Source organism: Pseudophryne corroboree, chromosome 12, assembly GCF_028390025.1.
Source record: "Pseudophryne corroboree isolate aPseCor3 chromosome 12, aPseCor3.hap2, whole genome shotgun sequence".
In the NCBI taxonomy this organism is placed as follows: Eukaryota; Metazoa; Chordata; class Amphibia; order Anura; family Myobatrachidae; genus Pseudophryne; species Pseudophryne corroboree.
The window spans coordinates 115,052,462-115,073,023 of record NC_086455.1 but is presented as its reverse complement, the minus strand read 5'-3'; the positions used below and the strand labels follow the sequence as shown (position 1 = coordinate 115,073,023).

Below are 20,562 nucleotides of genomic sequence, written 5' to 3'. Positions count from 1 at the left end.
GATTTATGACCCAAATGTAGAAACAATGATGTGATGAAAATGCGATTTTTACGGTCCGTTTCTTTCACCTGTTTTTCCGTTTTCTCCAAGGTAAAAAGACCCACTTGGACGAGGAATTTGATGAGCCGATATACAGACAACAGATGGATTAAAGAAGAAGTTTTGACAACCTGATACGCAGATTTTTGATGAACTTTGCCATAGATCCCCAGTTTCCCTAGAAATTTTAAAATTACGCTAGCCCAACACTTTTGTAAATCTATGGACATTGACAAAGCTTTTGCCCGCACCTTATGGGCAAAAGCACAAAGAAGACTGCATTCAACAGACACCGAACAAGACTTCAACCGACAAATGTTCATTTACCTGACATAGAATACCACTGCATTTACCGTAATTATGTCTTTTCTTCATCTCTACAACCTTCAGGTAATTACACACATAGTATAGGGAATACAGGCACAGATATCAGCAATCACATATTCCCCCATTCATGTATCATCAACTAAAATGTGCTCCCCATTTTGTTCAAAATCCGAAAAGAGCTCGGTAAAGTTTGACAGCCCATCCACAGACCCGTACCACGGGATAAGAAGGAATTCAAATGTATACTTCGCAATGCCTCGAAGCTTGATTTAAAACACGTACGGCACGATGATACATGACCCCCAAGCACGGATTCATACACACATGCTTCTGCTATCACACTAGGTCATACCCTTTTCCTACCTTCTCCTCTCCTCCCCTACCCAACCATGTAAATGTATTAACCCCTGACATATATTTTTCTCTTTTTGAAATGTTTTAGGAAGTGGCAGTTATTGTTGACTGCCAAAGGGTGGACTGTCAAAGTCAGAAAAATATCTCTATGCACACTGCCATATTTGCACCTCACACAGGTCTGCGCTGCGCATGCGTGCGCTCTCCCGTGCGTGCGCATACTCGCTGTGCGGGCACCCGCGGGCGCGCGGTATGTGCATTTACGGTAGAGTTCATGTGTTCGTAGCGTGCGACTCAATCGTTACATATTTCCACTATATAATGTATTTTGTAGATCATGGTCCCTTTGATAGATTCTGAAAGTTTGGTTAATATAGAATGTTCATGAATAGAGAAATCCCCCTTTGTTTGATACGAAGGGTCAGACAGGAGTAATACAGTGGTGTTTAGTACCCATCGGAAGAGTATTTAATTAGCAATATTCCGGTGTTGGTTTGAAGCGGATTAATCGCTCGTGCGAATAGTTATGGACATAAGAAGTTTATGAACATTTACTGTATTTGCACTTACTTATCCATGCGGCGGGAAACCCAGTTTCCCTCCCACCTGAGCTGTTGGAAATAGTCACAGCCCACCTGTATGAATCAACCTATGACCTTTTGTTATAATGCGAGGAGGAATTCCTGTGTCCAATGAACAATAAGATTGTAGGGACCATTGAATCGCATTGTGTGTGGGGCATAAATAGACAAGCCGATCACATCCAGCTCTCACTCTTCAACGGTTATCATTGCTGAAAATCGGGAGCTGGATGTCCAGAGGCGCATGCAATCGTTTCCTTTGTGCGTAAGTTTTCTCCGCAATCATATTGTCTTTCTTGATGTTATGGGCCATTTCTCTCTCTCTCTCTCTTCTCTTCTTTCTCTCGTACTCTCCTAAACGTAATAGTATTGTATTGTATTTCCTGTGTAGTTATCTGGTTAGGTAGTCTATGTTATATTGTAGTGTATGACTTGTATTGTATTAATTCTTTTGCAAGTATAACATCCATAATATATATATTAGGCGTTGGACCCTAAGCACGGTATCTGTGTATTTCTTATAGTGTTAAGTATTCACAGAGCGTCGGTGACGCTCAAACAGCTTTTAAGTTAATAAGGTTACACTGTGTTGCATCTACACCCTATCTCTACACTAAGGTTCTACAGCATATTACATTGTTTTTGGTTTAGATTTAAAGGTTTAACATTGTGAGCGTCAGCGCCGCTGGTGATCTCCTCGTGGTCCCGAGCGTCCGCTACGCTATAGCGAATCATTACGTTAGCCGGCAGCCAATAGCGTGCCTGCCTGTGATCTCTCGGCCGTGAGCGAACGTGACGCTTGAGCGTCTCGACCACGGCTAAGCGATCGTTACGCAACGAGCGTACCCTTACGGTACTCCATACGTAAATAGCGTACAGTGTTCTTAGACCTCAAAGGGTTTTATATAAGATAAATATTTAGCTTTATCAATACCTACGTGCAGTGAAAGATACCTTTATGGACACGCGAGATAGAAATATCCTGCAAGTGTGTACCGTTTTTACCTGTGTGGGGGCAGCACATTGTTACTGATAAAAAGATACCTTTATGGACATGCGTGGTAGAAATTATCTGTAAGTGTAACTCCAGAGAGAGATAAAGTAGTGGATCGTGTAAACTACGAAGGATCATCCCCAGATTTATGTGTACTATGCAGCGCTAGTTCCTGGTCCCTTTTTTCTTTGTATATTCTATCGTCCCCAAATAGTGCCTGACCTGTGAAGGGTAGGTTCTCCACAGTTTTCTTGGATTCTGCATCTGCGGTCCATTGGCGTAGCCAGAATCCTCTGCGTGCCGATACTGCCATGGAAGTAGCCCTCGCATTAAGCAGGCCAATGTCCTTCATGGCCTCCACCATGAAACCTGCAGAATCCTGTATGTGACGTAAAAACAAGTCAATGTGACTCCTTACCATAGTATCTAAGTCCTCTAGTAAAGTGCCTGACCATTTTACTATGGCTTTAGAAATCCACGCACAAGCAATAGTGGGCCTTAAGGCAACGTTTGTAGCCGTGTATAGTGATTTGAGTGTAGTCTCAATCTTGCGGTCAGCCAGCTCCTTTAAGGTGGTTGAACCAGGGACATGTAAAACCACCTTTTTAGACAACCTAGATACAGAAGAGTCTGCTATAGATGGTTTTTTCCACTTCTTCCTATCCTCTTCAGGGAAGGGGAAAGCAATGAGAACTCTTTTAGGGATTTGACTTTTTTCTCTGGGTTTTCCCAGGATTTTTCAAATAAGGAGTTTAACTCCTTTGAAGCCGGGAAGGCGAGCGAAGATTTCTTATTTGCTGTAAAATAAGATTCCTCTTCCGGCTCAGGTACCTTCTCCGTAATATGCAAAACATCCCTAATGGCTTCAATCATGAGCTGCACCCCTTTAGCAAGGGATGCACCCTCCCTCCTGCATATCCCCATCACCATCCCCTGTATCAGAGTCGGTATCAGTGTCAGCTTGCATTATCTGGGCAAGTGTACGCTTTTGCGGGTATGTAGGAGGGCTCTTAGACGAAGTAGTGGGAGCTGAAAACTTCAAACTCTCTACAGATTTTCTCAAAAACGTCATCTCTTTCTCAGTATGTGATATAATGGTTGAAATCTGGGATATCATTCCCCTTAAAGAATCCACCCATGGGGGTTCAAATTCAGAAGGCTGAGACAGCATATTGCAGTCCTGAGTACATGGAATCGACTCCTCAGGAGCAGATAAACACTCTGCGGCACAGGACACAGAGACCTTGGACATGGTAATGTGGGATATACACTTACACACACACAGGAAAATGTCAGACACAGTTTCCCCCAGAGTACCTTCAGAGAGTCACAGAGTATAATGAGCCAGCCACGCAGCGCCCCTCTAGGCAATTATTATTATAAAAGCCTGGCACAGACTAACTACCCTTAATAGGGTAATTAGTACTAGTATCACATTCCCCCCCCCTGTCTATAACACCCTGGTACCGCAGAGGTATGCTGGCATTATGGGGACGGCAGCTCTCTCTGTCAGCGTTCTTTCCTATGTATCTGCAGGTAGAAAATGGCGCTGGTGAGTGCTGGATCCGCTGAGAGGAAGCCCCACCCCAAGCAATGGCGCGCGGCTTCCCGCACTAATTGTTTATACTGGCCTGAGGTGTTTGTTGCTAACAGCGGGATTAGCCCCTGTTAGCTGAGTGACCAGTTTAGGGTGAATTGTGCATGCTCAGGACACCCCTCAAATCGCTTACACAAAGTGTTGCTGAGCTGTCCGGAGCACAGCCTTTCAGAGCTGCGCTCCCACCCTTGTGCCGCCATACCCACCGGCAACACGCTAAATGGGACGCCGGCGCTGTACTCACCACTCTTATTTCTTCTGGCTCTGTTAGGGGGTGGCGGCCGTGCTGCGGGAGTGAGCGGTGGCCTCGTGGGCTTGCGATCAGCAGCCTCAGGATCTCAGTGTCCTGTCAGCGGAGATAGAGAACCATTAACTCTTCAGGAAGTTGGTTCCTACTCCCCCTTCCTAAATCCCACGAAGCAGGGAGGCTGTTGCCAGCAGCCTTCCTGTACCTAACAACTATTGGAAAAAAATAAAACTAGTAAAAAAAAATCCTAGAAGCTCCCCTAGCTGTGACCGGCTCCTCCGGGCACATTTTCTAAACGGAGTCTGGCAGGAGGGGCATAGAGGGAGGAGCCAGCACACACTGTTAAACTATTAAAGTGCCAGTGGCTCCCAAAGGACCTCTCTATACCCCATGGTACTAAATTGGACCCCAGCAGATACACTTAATTGATTTTATATTTCTCTTACATCCTAGAGGATCTAGGATGTAAGAGAAATATAAAATCAATTAAGTATCTGCCATTTACAAAGGACGGAAGCAGCCATTTGTGTGCTAAATCACCTTTCAGTCTATCACTCCATGAGAAACCAGTGACAACAGTAAGACACAAGCCAGGCAATGTTGTTTGCCAAACGACAGCTTTTTAAAGCAGCCAATTATTTGCGTTTTTGCTTGTAAAATTTAAAGCAGCAATATTATTAAGTGCAAAACACAAAAATCTCCCACAATGGTCACAGGAATAATTAAAGGATTTTTTATTTGTATTTTAGCACCACCAGTCACATGACCACAGGTACTTATTGCGAAAGCGACACGCTCCTAAGAGTAGACGGCGCGACCACACCCAAGCGCCTGCTTTCTGCAGAGAGCACGGACACCACGGTAAGAAACAGAAATGGTGGATTGTAAATGAATGTAGGGCTTGTGCGCACATCCTCTTGGGGTGTGCAACACGGCAGTGCATTAAGTAAATAACCACAGCTTGATCAATTCTAAAAACAATGACTGACTGATTACCATCTTACATGTGGGTAAGAACACTCTTGCAAATGTCAGGACTTCCATACACACAAGGGAAGAGCATTTATAACCTAACCCCTAACAGCGCATGTGCCACAATAATAGCGAACTCAAAGATCAAAATTATTTTAACGATCATCTTCTGCATTAGATGAAAACATGGCGATCTCACATCAATCCAAATGACGGAAGCAGGAAATACCCTAATGCACACTTCCTGTTCTACCTTAAGGGCCCTACACAGCGGCCGATATGAACAATCTCGTTCAGCAATGAACAAGAAATTATCATCTCTTTCAGTGTGTAGGCACCAACGATGAACGATGCGGTCATTCATCGTTGGTGCTGGCTCATTTATAGCTGCAAGCTAATATATAAGCACGCAGGGCTATGGGGCCGGGTCACTCCGCTTGTCACGCCGGGTCAGCCGTATCGGACGTCGGGCACCTCAGCCAGTGTGTAGGGCCCATAAGTCTGTGTCTGGCCTATGATAAAGTTATAATGAATATTGTTAAAGCATTTAGGTATCTCATACCCCTTTCACGCCGCACAAATAACCCGGTATCGACACAGTATATTGCCGGGTCGACGTGGGTCGCTGTGCGGTGTGAATGGGTCAATGCCGAATCATGGGTCGCCTGACCCAGTAATAAAGAATGGTTATTCCCGTGCTATTACTGAGTCAGGCGCAGTGTGAACGGATTTCCCGTGTTGATGCGACCCGGTACCCGTTTACAGCATAGGGAGAGGCGGCGCAGAGATGATCTCATCTCCTAGGACCACCTCCGCACCTGCCCCCCGATGACACCACGGTCTCCGCCCCCCAATGGCAACCCAACCCGGCAATATGCAGAGTCGGAAAGCCAGTTCTCCGGGTCACACCCGTTTCCAATTCCAGGGTGCGACCAGTCATTAGCAATCGAAACGCGGTTATAGTGATGTAATGACTGATATTTTTACACATGTTGTGATCAGCAGAAAGCACTGCAGGGCAACGCACCACCTTCATTTAACTAAAATGTGAATAGCTAGGCTGGGTTATGCCTGTCATCTGTTAAACACAGGCTACCAGCACAAAACATTGCACTAATAAGAGTGCAGTGCATCAAGAGTACATGGAAAGGTAGTTACAAGCAACACATTAAAGCGCAAGTTGATTTTCGCACATTGGCCCTCACTCATCGTGGATCTCAATTGTGTTTTTCCCCCCGCAATTTGGCAGGTTAAAATACTGCACATGCACTAGTGCCACAGTGCGTCTGCAATATCAAAGTGAAGCAATCGCACAGTGATTGACAGAAGTTTTTGTTTGGGGGTGGCAACATGGCGTGTTGTGGGAGTGGTTGCAAAAATTGCACTTTTAGTAGCTATAGTGATCCGTGCTGAATCCGGCCTATTGTACCAGTTTTTCTCACTGCACTGTGTAAACGAGACCTTACTGAGATTAGATGTTCAGCAGACATTAGAGTGAGAGAAATTTAGGGGGTATTCAATTAGCTGAAGGGTTTACCCCGTGGCTACATACAGAGCCAGGGCAATCCAATTACCAGGGATTGCCAGGCGCGTGAATTCCCAAAGTCGGGATGAACCATAAAGTCTGCATAAAAATGGCAAAATCAGAAACGCGCCACGGGAATTTTAGCCGTCAAATAGCGCTAATTGAATACCCCCCTTAGTGATCTGGCTGTTGACATGTGGGAGCAATCTCAATAAAATATAGGGCAAATCCATAAACAATTTTACTACTGTTTTGGATGTGTTTTGTCAGGGGGAAAAAGTGCAAAACTAAAGACCCTTACAGGAACTCACGGGACATGTTTTTGCTTTCTTTAGTTAAAGCATGTAAAATAATATGTCCTCCAGAACATACATGTAAACACGCTTACTTACCAAGAAACTGAGCAGAAAAAAATAAAAGAACATAATACAATGACGCAGGAAGTCACAGGACAGCTTACGTTATCATAAACCAATACACAATGGTGTCATATGTCTAAAAGATTAGTGTTCCTTCTAGGCTGTTTCAGCAGGGTGCTGCACCCTGCCCTTTTTCGCTGCACCCTGCAGTACCATAAATCGCCCCCTTGTATACAGAATGCGACAGTCAGAGTGCATGTTACAATGTTGTCGTCTACTCCTTGCCCACCTCTGAAATTGGAAAACAATTTCTATCCCTTAGCTAACTGGATGGCAGAGGAGGCACTGTAAATAACACAGCACTCTGATAAAGAGGGAATGAACAGGGTAAGCAGTGAGCATGTACTGCTTACAGTATTTCCCTAGTAGAACAGACTTATTTTTTTCCTATATATTTTAACCCATTGTTTAAAACTTTTCTGTTTTATAACACATAGAAGACTGGACATATAAGTATGTTTCTCAGTACAGATGTTAGGTGTCATATGTATTCATGGGTATATAATTTACTAAGGGCAAAATGTATGTACAAAACTATACACATATGCGCTATGCTTTGTGCGCAAAGCGTCATCAAAAATGTGCCCTTCCAAATAAAAATGTGCCCTCTTCAATGCTCAGCACCCTGCCCTAAAAAAAAATCCTAGAGTGAACACTAAAAAGATGAATACGTTTTGGCTACATAAAGGGTGTTGGGCCTAGCGAGTTCTCTTCCACTACTGTACAGCACTGACAGATACACCACTGGCCGGAATACATTTTGGTATTCTCTCTCTTTGTGAAATGGGTCAGACTTACGGGGTCAGCAGCTGGCAACAGATCCTTCCTCTCTTGTAAGTTTTCTTCTTCATCCGTGCTATATTCCTCCATGGTTTCCCCACTGGCAAAGTGGATAATTCTACGAGGAATTTTCTTTTTCTTGCGTACATCTCCCAGCTCCACACTTTCAAACTCACGGTCTCCATTTCTCATTACCTGAGATAAAATACACACAAATCAATTCACATGCATAGAAATAATTATGTAGCACCTTTTAATGCATTTAAGCTATGAAATATATCAAATGATATGTTCCCATTACATAAAATGGTGAAAAATATACATTCATACAAGATAACACCTCTGCACGTAACCAGTTAGCCTGTGACTGAATGATGATGATGATGATGATAGTACTCTGTTGTAATCTCATAAAGGAGGGGGGGGGGGTTCAATTACTGGCAAAGTGAGAGCTGCTACGCTGCCTGGCTGCGCACGTATCTTCCTGTCAGTGACGTGCGGTGAGGTAAATGGATGAGGAGTTTCTGGCTTGTATCACAGCCACATTTACACACATATGAACCAGAGGGTTCATGTGGGCATTATACACAGGTGCAGCAGTATATACATGTGGCCATTATACACAGGTGCAGCAGTATATAGATGTGGCCATTATACACAGGTGCAGCAGTATATAGATGTGGCCATTATACACAGGTGCAGCAGTATATAGATGTGGCCATTATACACAGGTGCAGCAGTATATAGATGTGGCCATTATACACAGGTGCAGCAGTATATACATGTGGCCATTATACACAGGTACAGCAGTATATACATGTGGGCATTATACACAGGTGCAGCAGTAAATACATGTGGCCATTATACACAGGTGCAGCAGTATAAACATGTGGCCATTATACACAGGTGCAGCAGTATATAGATGTGGCCATTATACACAGGTGCAGCAGTATATAGATGTGGCCATTATACACAGGTGCAGCAGTATATAGATGTGGCCATTATACACAGGTGCAGCAGTATATAGATGTGGCCATTATACACAGGTGCAGCAGTATATACATGTGGCCATTATACACAGGTGCAGCAGTATATACATGTGGCCATTATACACAGGTGCAGCAGTATATACATGTGGCCATTATACACAGGTGCAGCAGTATAAACATGTGGCCATTATACACAGGTGCAGCAGTATATACTGCTGGTGCTGGACATGTGGCAAGTTTTGATTAGAGATGTGCAGACAAGGTAGGCACTGCCCCACCTGTCATTAACCAGTATACTCCAGAGTTTTGACTATAAAAATAATTAGAATACAAAAAAGAGATTTATATCTTCTTTGTATTTTTCATATCCGTTTTATAGTCAAAGCACTGGCGTATTCTGGAGTATGACTGGTGAGGCCCTGAGCACACGTAACTGATGCCAGTTATGATAGCCCAGTCCTGCGCACGTCTTTGGGGTACAAGGCAGAATTTGCGATGTAGATGGATGAGATTTGTCGTTCTAGAACAGCAATTTGCCTGTATAGCGCTGAGTAAAATTCCAACCTTAAGGCAAGATTCAAATCTTCTTTACGGTGGATAGCCACTAGATGGTGCCGAACGGAGATATTCAAATCTAGCTCCGTTCGGGCGTGATCAGCTGCCGGCATCTACATTTCAACTCATACCCGCCAGGGGTGACGAGCTGAAATGTGTGCCCAAACGCCACTTCTCCCGATAGCGCCTATTACACGGCTGAACCTGACACTGATGGGGATGACAGGGAGCATCAAATGAATGTCGCCTCCTGCGATCTCCCTTAACTTTAGACGGGATATCGGGGGCGAGAACATTTGAATTCCCACCATAATGTTATTTTTAGGAGTTTCATAACATTCATGTGCAAGTGCAACCAATTTTCCTATTACATTTTCCCCCTAAAGAACATGTTGCTTTGCAATGTCTCAGCCAGTTCTGAGCACTGTTATTTTTCCAGCACTGTGTTGCACCTAGCATAGGGATGTACAGTGAAGACTGGGTGCATGACTGATACAATGCAATTCTGTAACCCAAATAAAACTACGCATCAACAAGCACATGCTGAAAACCTGCCCATTGTCATCCTCTGGGCCGCTGTTACACACGCAGCTAATATGATGGCTAATATTATTATCACTAATGTGACATATGACAGATAGCCCAATAGTAAACAAGTGCCTGCCAGCCAGGGGTGATGATGTAGCTGCAATAGACTGCGCCGTAATTTACCTGTCCGGTAGCCATACTCGCCCTTAGATGCAAGCGGCCTCTCCCAAGCGTTGGCCGCCTGGCAACTATCCTAGCCGCGGGCGTAATCCAGCGGGTCCTCCCCGATCTACAGGACAGGCACTTCCGTGTCTCGCACGCCTCGTCTGTTTAGCGGTATTACCGGCAGCCACCGGCAGGTGGCGCTGGTTTGGGCTTGGTTTGTTTTACGAGGACGAAATGATGTCACTGCAATCCAGCAGCTAACATGAAGCAGACGCTAGATGGCACTGTTCCTTCTCCTCAGTGCCGAGTTACAGGCAGCACACGCTAGATGGCGCTGGTCCTTCTCCTCAGGACAGACGCCAGGTGGCGCTGCTACGGCCGGTGACGTCAGAAGCATTGCAGCTACTAGGCAGGGAGAGCAGCGTTTTACTGTCGCCGGGCGCGGTGGCGTGCGTCTGTAATCCCAGCTACTTGGGAGGCTGAGGCTGGCGGATTGCTTGAGTCCAGGAGTTCTGGTCCTCACTGAGCTATGTCGATCGGGTGTCCGCACTAAGTTCGGTATCAATATGGTGACCCTGGGGGAGCCCGGGGCCACCAGGTTGTCTAAGGAGGGGTGAACCGGCCCAGGTCGGAAACGGAGCAGGTCAAAGCCCCCGTGCCAATCAGTAGTGGGATCGCGCCTGTGAATAGTCAGTGTTGAGCAGCCTGGGCAACACAGTGAGACACAGACTTTTTATTACTATTATTACACCTCTACAGGCAATATACACAATATAGCCTGACGGACATTTATTTACAACTCAGGAGCAGGCTGTTTTCTTTATTCAATTACATATTTTATATTTTTTATATATATATATATATATATATATATATCCTGTCATCCTACACCCTGTTACGTATTTTTATTACACTACTGCTTTATTATTTTACTTGCAATTGTCAGAAATAATAATAATAATAATACAACTGCAGAATGCTGAACACTGTTTACATTCCCCATCGGTAGAGTGTAAAATGTAATGTGTATTGTTTCCATTAGTGTAGAGAAATATTTGCTGTAATGTAATTATATATGTGGAATTAGTAAATATCCAGAGATAGTGTGACTGACCCCTACTGGAGAACGACAGGAAAACACCTCTACGTCTGTGTCATGCTGCATGTGGCCAGGCGAGGTCGCTCTGCTCTTTGCCAAACCTTTAGTTGTGTGATGCCGTGCTTGCAGGTGTCAGTGTGACTGCAGGAGCTGATGCCACAGAGCTCAGTCATAGGTGACATGATTACACTCATCCTGAGTAATAACAAGGACACCACCCATATAATACACAGTCTCTCTGCTTCTGTGTGCACTGACACAGGGACCTGCCTTCTCCTTGCACTAGTGCAGTGATAAGTGCTGGTGTTCATGCTGCTAGGTAGCTGTGGGGAGAGCAGTGTTTCTGTAAAGAACACCAAGACTTATTCCAAATAACTGCAGAAGTAATAATACCAGTATTACCCTGTAATACACATGTATAATAGATTTGCTATCTCTATTACTACTGTATGTGATTTTTTTTTTTTATTAGTTGATAACACATTATGGACCTATTTGTTTCTTGCTGTAACATACAGGTCTGGCCAACCTGTGGCTCTCCAGCTGCTGTGAAACTACAAGTCCCAGCATGCCGTGCCACAGTTTTGCTCTTAATGAATGCTAGAACTGTTGCAGGGCATGTTGGGATGTGTAGTTTCACAACATCTGGAGAGCCACAGGTTGGCCAGGCTTGCATTACACGGACGGACGCTGTCTGCATTGTGCTCTTGTGCAGGGTTGAAACCAGGATTTCTCTTACGTCCTAGAGGATGCTGGGGACTCTGTAAGGACCATGGGGTATAGACAGGCTCCGCAGGAGACATGGGCACTATAAAGAACTTTAGAATGGGTGTGCACTGGCTCCTCCCTCTATGCCCCTCCTCCAGACCTCAGTTAGATCCGGTGCCCTGTGCCCAGAGGAGATTGGGTGCATTACAGGGGAGCTCTCCTGAGTTTCTCTGATAAAGAATTTTGTTAGGTTTTTTATTTTCAGGGAGCTCTGATGGCAACAGGCTCCCTGCATCGTGGGACTGAGGAGAGAGAAGCAGACCTACTTAAGTGATAGGCGCTGCTTCTTAGGCTACTGGACACCATTAGCTCCAGAGGGAGTCGGAACGCAGGTCTCCCCTCGCTGTTCGTCCCGGAGCCGTGCCGCCGTCCTCCTCGCAGAGCCAGAAGATAGAAGCCGGGTGAGTATAAGAAGAAAAGAAGACTTCAAGGCGGCAGAAGACTTAAGATCTTCACTGAGGTAAGCCGCTGCGCGCCATTGCTCCCACACACTACACACACTAGCGGGCACTGATGGGTGCAGGGCGCAGGGGGGCGCCCTGGGCAGCAATAAAACCTCTATATCTGGCATTATTAGGTTGGACACTGCAGAGGCAATATTTCTTTGAATCCCCCGCCAGTTTTGAGATACTTTGAGCGGGACCGAAGCCCGCCGCTGAAGGGGGCGGAGCTTGGCCCCTCAGCACTAACCAGCACCATTTTCTCCACAGAGATCTGCAGAGAAGATGGCTCCCCAGTCTCTCCCCTGCTGAACACGGTGACACAGGGCTGAAAAGAGGAGGGGGGGCACTTGTAAGGTGCAGTGAGTGTATTAACACAGTAATTAATATAAAAGCGCTATTATCTGGGAGTTTAATTTCCAGTGTCAGTTGGCGCTGGGTGTGTGCTGGCATACTCTCTCTGTCTCTCCAAAGGGCCTTATTGGGGAACTGTCTCCTTATAACTATATCCCTGTGTGTGTGGGGGTGTCGGTACGAGTGTGTCGGCATGTCTGATGCAGAAGGCTCAGCTAAGGAGGAGGTGGAGCAGATGATTGTGGTGTCTCCGGCGGCAACGCCGACTCATGATTGGATGGACATGTGGAATATTTTAAATGCAAATGTGACCTTATTACATAAGAGACTGGACAAAGCAGAGTCCAGGGAAAAAGCAGAGAGTCAATCACATGGCCCTTCTGTGTCTCAAAAACGTCCCCTATCACAAATTGCTAAGACAGTAGAGCAATTTAAACATGCATGGGATAGACTTAAGGATATCCTTACAAATAAATAAGGATCAAATAAGGTTAGAGATAAAAAATAATGTTAAAAAAAAAAAAAAAAAGGGGCGGACTAGATGGGCCAAGTGGTTCTTATCTGCCGTCAAATTCTATGTTTCTATGCCACTGATACCAACACGGATTCTGACTCCAGTGTCGACTACGATGATGCGAGGTTACACCCAAGGGTGGCCAAAAGTATTCATTATATGATTATTGCAATAAAAGATGTTTTGCATATCACAGATGACCCCTCTGTCCCTGACACGAGGGTGCGCATGTATAAGGAAAAGAAACCTGAGGTAACCTTTCCCCCATCTCATGAGCTTAACGAGTTATTTGAAAAAGCTTGGGAAACTCCAGATAAAAAACTGCAGATTCCCAAAAGGATTCTTATGGCGTATCCTTTCCCTGCACAGGACAGGGTACGTTGGGAATCCTCACCCAGGGTGGACAAGGCTTTAACGCGCCTGTCCAAGAAGGTGGCGCTACCGTCTCCGGACACGGCAGCCCTCAAGGATCCTGCTGATCGCAGGCAGGAGACTACTTTAAAATCTATTTATGTGCATACGGGTGCTTTACTCAGACCGGCAATAGCATCGGCATGGGTGTGTAGTGCGGTTGCAGCTTGGACAGATACCTTGTCAGCTGACCTTGATACCGTAGATAGGGATACCATTGTATTGACCTTAGGCCACATTAAAGACGCAGTCTTATATATGAGGGACGCTCAAAGAGACGTTGGGCTGCTGGGTTCGAGAGCCAACGCCATGGCGATTTCTGCTAGGCGAGCCCTGTGGACCCGCCAATGGACGGGGGATGCCGACTCAAAGAAGCATATGGAGGTTTTGCCATACAAAGGTGAAGTTTTATTTGGGGAAGGTCTCGCGGACCTGGTTGCCACAGCTACCGCGGGTAAATCTACTTTTTTGCCGTTTGTTCCCCCACAGCAAAAGAAAACTCCACAATATCAGATGCAGTCCTTTCGGTCGCATAAGTCCAGAAGAAGTCGGGGCTCATCCTTCCTCGCCAGAGGTAAGGGTAGAGGGAAGAGAACACCTGCTTCGGCTAGTTCCCAGGAGCAGAAGTCCTCCCCGGCTTCTACTAAATCCACCGCATGACGCTGAGACTCCACTGAGGGAGTCCGCACCGGTGGGGGCACGTTCTCGACTCTTCAGCTAGGTCTGGGTTCTGTCAGACGTGGATCCTTGGGCCATGGATATTGTATCCCAAGGCTACAAACTGGAATTCGAAGAGGTGCCCCCTCGCCGATTTTTCAAGTCGGCCTTGCCAGCTTCTTCCCCAGAGAGGGAAGTAGTGTTAGCTGCAATTCAAAAGCTGTGTCAACAGCAAGTGATTGTCAAGGTTCCCCTGGTCCAACAGGGAAAAGGGTACTATTCGACCCTGTTCGTGGTCCCGAAGCCGGATGGCTCGGTCAGACCCATTTTAAATCTAAAATCCCTAAACCTGTACTTGAAAAAGTTCAAATTCAAGATGGAATCGCTCCGGGATGTGATCTCCAGTCTGGAAGGGGGGGATTTTATGGTGTCACGCGACATAAAGGATGCGTACCTTCATGTCCCCATATATCCTCCTCATCAGGCGTACCTGAGATTCGCTGTACAGGACTGTCATTACCAGTTTCAGACGTTGCCGTTTGGGCTTTCCACGGCCCCAAAGGATTTTCACCAAGGTGATGGCGGAGATGATGGTCCTCCTGCGCAGGCAGGGAGTCACAATTATCCCATACTTGGACGATCTCCTGATAAAAGCAAGATCTAAAGATCAATTGCAGAAGAGCGTGTCGCTCTCCCTGAGAGTGCTACAACAACACAGTTGTATTCTCAATCTGCCAAAGTCACAATTGAGTCCAACGACTCGACTATCATTCCTAGGCATGATTCTGGACACGGAACAGAAGAGGGTTTTTCTCCCGATGGAAAAAGCCCAGGACCTCCAAAACATGGTCAGAGACTGCTAAAACCAAAAAGAGTGTCTGTTCATCAATGCACTCAAGTTCTGGGGAAAATGGTGGCAGCCTACGAGGCCATCCCCTTTGGCAGGTTTTATGCAAGGACTTTTCAGTGGGACCTCCTGGACAAGTGGTCCGGGTCCCATCTACTAATACATCAGAAGATAAGCCTGTCCACCAGGGCCAGGGTGTCTCTTCTGTGGTGGCTGCAAAGTGCTCACCTTCTAGAGGGTCGCAGGTTCGGCATTCAAGACTGAGTTCTGGTGACCACAGACGCGAGCCTCCGAGGATGGGGAGCAGTCACACAAGGAAGACATTTTCAGGGGCTATGGTCAAGCCAGGAGGCTTGTCTACACATCAACGTACTGGAATTTAGGGCCATATATAACGGCCTTCGACAAGCGGAGAATCTTCTTCGCGACCTACCGGTTCTGATTCAATCGGACAACGTCACAGCCGTGGCTCATATAAACCGCCAAGGCAGAACGAGGAGCAGAGTGGCAATGGCAGAAGCCACCAGGATTCTTCGCTGAGCGGAAAATCACGTAAGTGCTCTGTCAGCGGTCTTCATTCCGGGAGTGGACAACTGGGAAGCAGACTTCCTCAGCAGACACGATCTCCATCCAGGAGAGTGGGGACTTCATCAAGAAGTTTTTACAGAGATAACAAGTCTTTGGGGAATTCCTCACATAGACATGATGGCGTCACGCCTCAACAAGAAGCTTCAGAGGTATTGTGCCAGGTCAAGAGACCCTCAGGCAGTAGCGGTGGATGCCCTGGTGACACCTTGGGTGTTTCAGTCGGTCTATGTGTTCCCCCCTCTTCCTCTCATCTCAAAAATATTGAGAATCATAAGACAAAAAAGAGTGAAAACAATACTCATTGTTCCAGATTGGCCTCTCAGGGAGGACCTGTTACAACAGGGGCCCTGCGTGTTCCAAGACTTACCGCGGTTACGTTTGACGGCATGGCGGTTGAACACCGAATCCTAGCTGAGAAAGGTATTCCGGAGGAAGTCATCCCTACTCTGATAAAGGCTAGGAAGGAGGTGACGGCAAAACATTATCACTGTATCTGGAGGAAGTATGTTTCGTGGTGTGAAGCCAAGAATGCTCCTACAGAAGATTTCCATCTGGGCCGTTTTCTCCACTTTCTACAGACAGGTGTGGATATGGGCCTAAAATTAGGCTCCATTAAGGTACAGATTTCGGCCCTGTCTATTTTCTTTCAGAAAGAATTGGCTTCTCTCCCAGAAGTCCAGACTTTTGTAAAGGGAGTGCTGCACATCCAGCCTCCTATTGTGCCCCCAGTGGCACCTTGAGACCTTAACGTGGTGTTACGGTTCCTGAAGTCTCACTGGTTTAAACCTATTCAAACAGTTGAATTGAAATTTCTCACTTGGAAGGTGGTCATGTTGTTGGCCTTGGCATCTGCAAGGCGGGTGCCCGAATTGGCGGCCTTGTCTCACAAGAGCCCCTATTTGACTTTCCATGTGGATAGTGCAGAGTTGAGGACTCGTCCTCAATTTTTGCCTAGGTGGTTTCTTCATTTCATATGAACCAACCTATTGTGGTGCCTGTGGCTACGGGTGACTTGGAGGATTCCAAGTCCCTGGATGTAGTCAGAGCCTTAAAAATCTAGGTAGCCAGGACGGCTCGGGTTAGGAAAACAGAAGCACAGTTTGTCCTGTATGCAGCCAACAAAGTTGGCGCTCCTGCTTCGAAGCAGACTATTGCTCGCTGGATCTGTAACACGAAAAAGAATTGGCTTCTCTTCCTGAAGTACAGACGTTTGTGAAGGGAGTGCTTCATATTCAGCCTCCCTTGGGACCTTAACATGGTGTTGAGTGTCCTTAAGTCACACTGGTTTGAACCACTTGAAACGGTGGAGTTAAAATATCTCACTTGGAAGGTGGTCATGTTACTAGCCTTGGCTTCGGCTAGGCGAGTGTCGGAATTGGCGGCTTTGTCTCATAAAAGCCCCTATCTAGTTTTCCACATGGATAGAGCAGAATTGCGGACCCGTCCTCAGTTCTTGCCTAAGGTGGTGTCATCTTTTCATATGAACCAACCCATTGTGGTGCCTGTGGCTACGCGAGACTTGGAGGATTCCGAGTCCCTGGATGTAGTCAGGGCTTTGACAATTTACGTGGCCAGAACGGCTCGTGTTAGGAAAACAGAGGCTCTGTTTATCCTTTATGCCGCCAACAAGCTTGGTGCTCCTGCGTCTAAGCAGACTATTGCTCGCTGGATCTGTAACACGATTCAGCAGGCTCATTCTACGGCAGGATTGCCGTTAGCAAATTCGGTAAAGGCCCATTCCACTAGGAAGGTGGCCTCTTCTTGGGCGGCTGCCACAGGCGTCTCGGCTTTACAGCTTTGCCGAGCAGCTACCTGGTCAGGTTCAAACACTTTTGCAAAGTTCTATAAGTTTGATACCCTGGCTGATGAGGACCTTGCGTTTGCTCAGTCGGTGCTGCAGAGTCGTCCGCACTCTCCCGCCCGGTCTGGAGCTTTGGTATAAACCCCATGGTCCTTACGGAGTCCCCAGCATCCTCTAGGACGTAAGAGAAAATAAGATTTTAAACCTACCGGTAAATCTTTTTCTCCTAGTCCGTAGAGGATACTGGGCGCCCGTTCCAGTGCGGACAAAATCTGCAAGACTTGTATATAGTTGTTGCTTACATAAGGGTTATGTTACAGTTGAGATCAGTCTTTCACTGATACTGTTTTGTTCATACTGTTAACTGGTTGCGCATGGTCCAGGTTATACGGTGTGGATGGTGTGGGCTGGTATGAATCTTGCCCTTAGATTAACAAAATCCTTTCCTGGTATTGTCCATCTCCTCTGGGCACAGTTTCTCTAACTGAGGTCTGGAGGAGGGGCATAGAGGGAGGAGCCAGTGCACACCCATTCTAAAGTTCTTTATAGTGCCCATATCTCCTGCGGAGCCCGTCTATACCCCATGGTCCTTATGGAGTCCCCAGCATCCTCTACGGACTAGGAGAAAAAGATTTACCGATAGGTTTAAAATCTTATTTTTTGTCACCCGGGGCAAGGCAGTCATTTGGCTGCCTGTGGTCTCTACTACAGTAACACATACTGACTCTCTAGCCCCCGCAATAAAAGTGCACCAGATAACCACCAATTCCCTTCCAGATCCCCCCCCCCCCCCCCCCCCCCCCCCCCAAAGAGCTAATCTCTGATCCTCCTCATCTCTCTGCCCCCGACTGACTCTGTAGTCCCTGTAATCACAGTTTATGGCTCCTTACCAGCATGACGCAGGACCCCGATCTCAGAAAGCCAGCAGCCAAGCCAGCAGGACTTGGATGCGGTCATCCTGGTGGTAGAGCAGCAGCACAGCTCGGGCCAGTGGGGGACTGAAAAAATAAGATTTTAAACCTGCCGGTAAATCTTTTTCTTGTAGTCCGTAGAGGATGCTGGGGACTCCGTAAGGACCATGGGGATAGACGGGCTCCGCAGGAGACATGGGCACTTTAAGAAAAACTTTAGGTATGGGTGTGCACTGGCTCCTCCCTCCATGCCCCTCCTCCAGACCTCAGTTAGAGAAACTGTGCCCAGAGGAGAAGGACAGTACGAGGAAAGGATTTTAGTTAAACCAAGGGGAAGATTCATACCAGCCACACCAATCACACCGTATAACTTGTGTATATACTAAACAGTTAACAGTATGAAAACAACTTAGCATCAGTCCAAAACCGATGAAAACTATAACATAACCCTTATGTAAGCAAAACTATATACAAGTCTTGTAGAAATAGTCCGCACTTGGGACGGGCGCCCAGCATCCTCTACGGACTACGAGAAAAAGATTTACCGGTAGGTTTAAAATCTTATTTTCTCTAACGTCCTAGAGGATGCTGGGGACTCCGTAAGGACCATGGGGATTATACCAAAGCTCCCAAACGGGTGGGAGAGTGCGGATGACTCTGCAGCACCGATTGAGCAAACAGGAGGTCCTCCTCAGCCAGAGTATCAAACTTATAGAACTTTGCAAAGGTGTTTGAACCCGACCAAGTAGCAGCTCGGCATAGTTGTAGTGCCGAGACCCCTCGGGCAGCCGCCCAAGACGAGCCCACCTTCCTGGTGGAATGGGCCCTGACCGATTTAGATAACGGTAATCCAGCCGTAGAATCCGCCTGCTGAATCGTGTTACAGATCCAGCGAGCAATAGTCTGCTTAGACGCAGGAGCACCAAGCTTGTTGGCGGCATAAAGAATAAACAGAGCCTCTGTTTTCCTAACACGAGCCGTTCTGGCCACGTAAATTGTCAAAGCCCTGACTACATCCAGGGACTCGGAATCCTCCAAGTCTCGCGTAGCCACAGGCACCACAATGGGTTGGTTCATATGAAAAGATGACACCACCTTAGGCAAGAACTGAGGACGGGTCCGCAATTCTGCTCTATCCATGTGGAAAACCAGGTAGGGGCATTTATGAGACAAAGCCACCAATTCCATCACTCGCCTAGCCGAAGCCAAGGCTAGTAACATGACCACCTTCCAAGTGAGATATTTTAACTCCACCGTTTGAAGTCAGTGGCGTAACTACTGCCCCCGCAGTCCTCGCGGTGGCTTGGGGGCGAGGGGCTGCGGCGGCGCCACTGACTTTGCACAGATTGACATGCGGACGAGCGTCCGCATGTCAATCTGCGGTCTCCTTCCCTCCGCTGCTGTAAGGAGGGACACGGAGCGCACATCGCGCGCCTCTCCTGTGTCCCTCCCTGGCTCTCCCCCAGCCTGTCTAATAAAGGAAGTGCCGTTCGTGAGCTCTGATTGGCTCACGAACCGGCACTTCCTTTATTAGACCAGCAGGAGAGCCAGGAGGGACACAGGAGAGGCACGCTATGCGCTCCGTGTCCCTCCAACACAAAGGAGCGGGGGGTGGGGTGGGGGGGGGGGGAACAGGCACTGTGGGGGAATATCTGGCACTGGGGGCATATACCTGGCACTGTGGGGGAAGATCTGGCACTGGGGGCATATACCTGGCACTGTGGGGGAAGATCTGGCACTGGGGGCATATACCTGGCACTGTAGGAGAAGATCTGGCACTGGGGGCATATACCTGGCACTGTAGGGGAAGATCTGGCACTGGGGGCATATACCTGGCACTGTGGGGGAAGATCTGGCACTGGGGAAATATACCTGGCACTGTGGGGAAAGATCTGGCACTGGGGGCATATACCTGGCACTGTGGGGGAAGATCTGGCACTGGGGGCATATACCTGGCACTGTGGGGGAAGATCTGGCACTGGGGGCATATACCTGGCACTGGGGGCATATACTTGGCACTGTGGGGGAATATTTGGCACTGGGGGGAGCAGGCACTGAGGGGGCATATGTGGCACTGTGGGGGAATATCTGGCACTGGGG

The 20,562-nt window shown here is 47.2% G+C and overlaps 1 protein-coding gene across 2 annotated transcripts in view; it reads right to left on the bottom strand.

Annotated features, from left to right (window-relative positions):
• The window catches only part of FAM177A1 (family with sequence similarity 177 member A1), a 78,934-nt gene extending 67,663 nt beyond the window's left edge, over positions 1-11,271 (bottom strand). The window contains exons 1-2 of one of the 2 annotated variants that reach the window (XM_063947888.1): positions 11,187-11,271; positions 7,854-8,030 (exon numbers count right to left, since the gene is read on the bottom strand). In XM_063947888.1, coding sequence (XP_063803958.1) covers positions 7,854-8,030; positions 11,187-11,237 — 228 coding nt within the window. In that variant the 5' untranslated portion in view covers positions 11,238-11,271. Of the gene's footprint in view, positions 1-7,853; positions 8,031-10,090; positions 10,461-11,186 lie in introns of those variants that run through there. The other variant, XM_063947889.1, reaches the window with a different exon arrangement.
• Between the last annotated feature and the right edge of the window lie 9,291 nt (positions 11,272-20,562).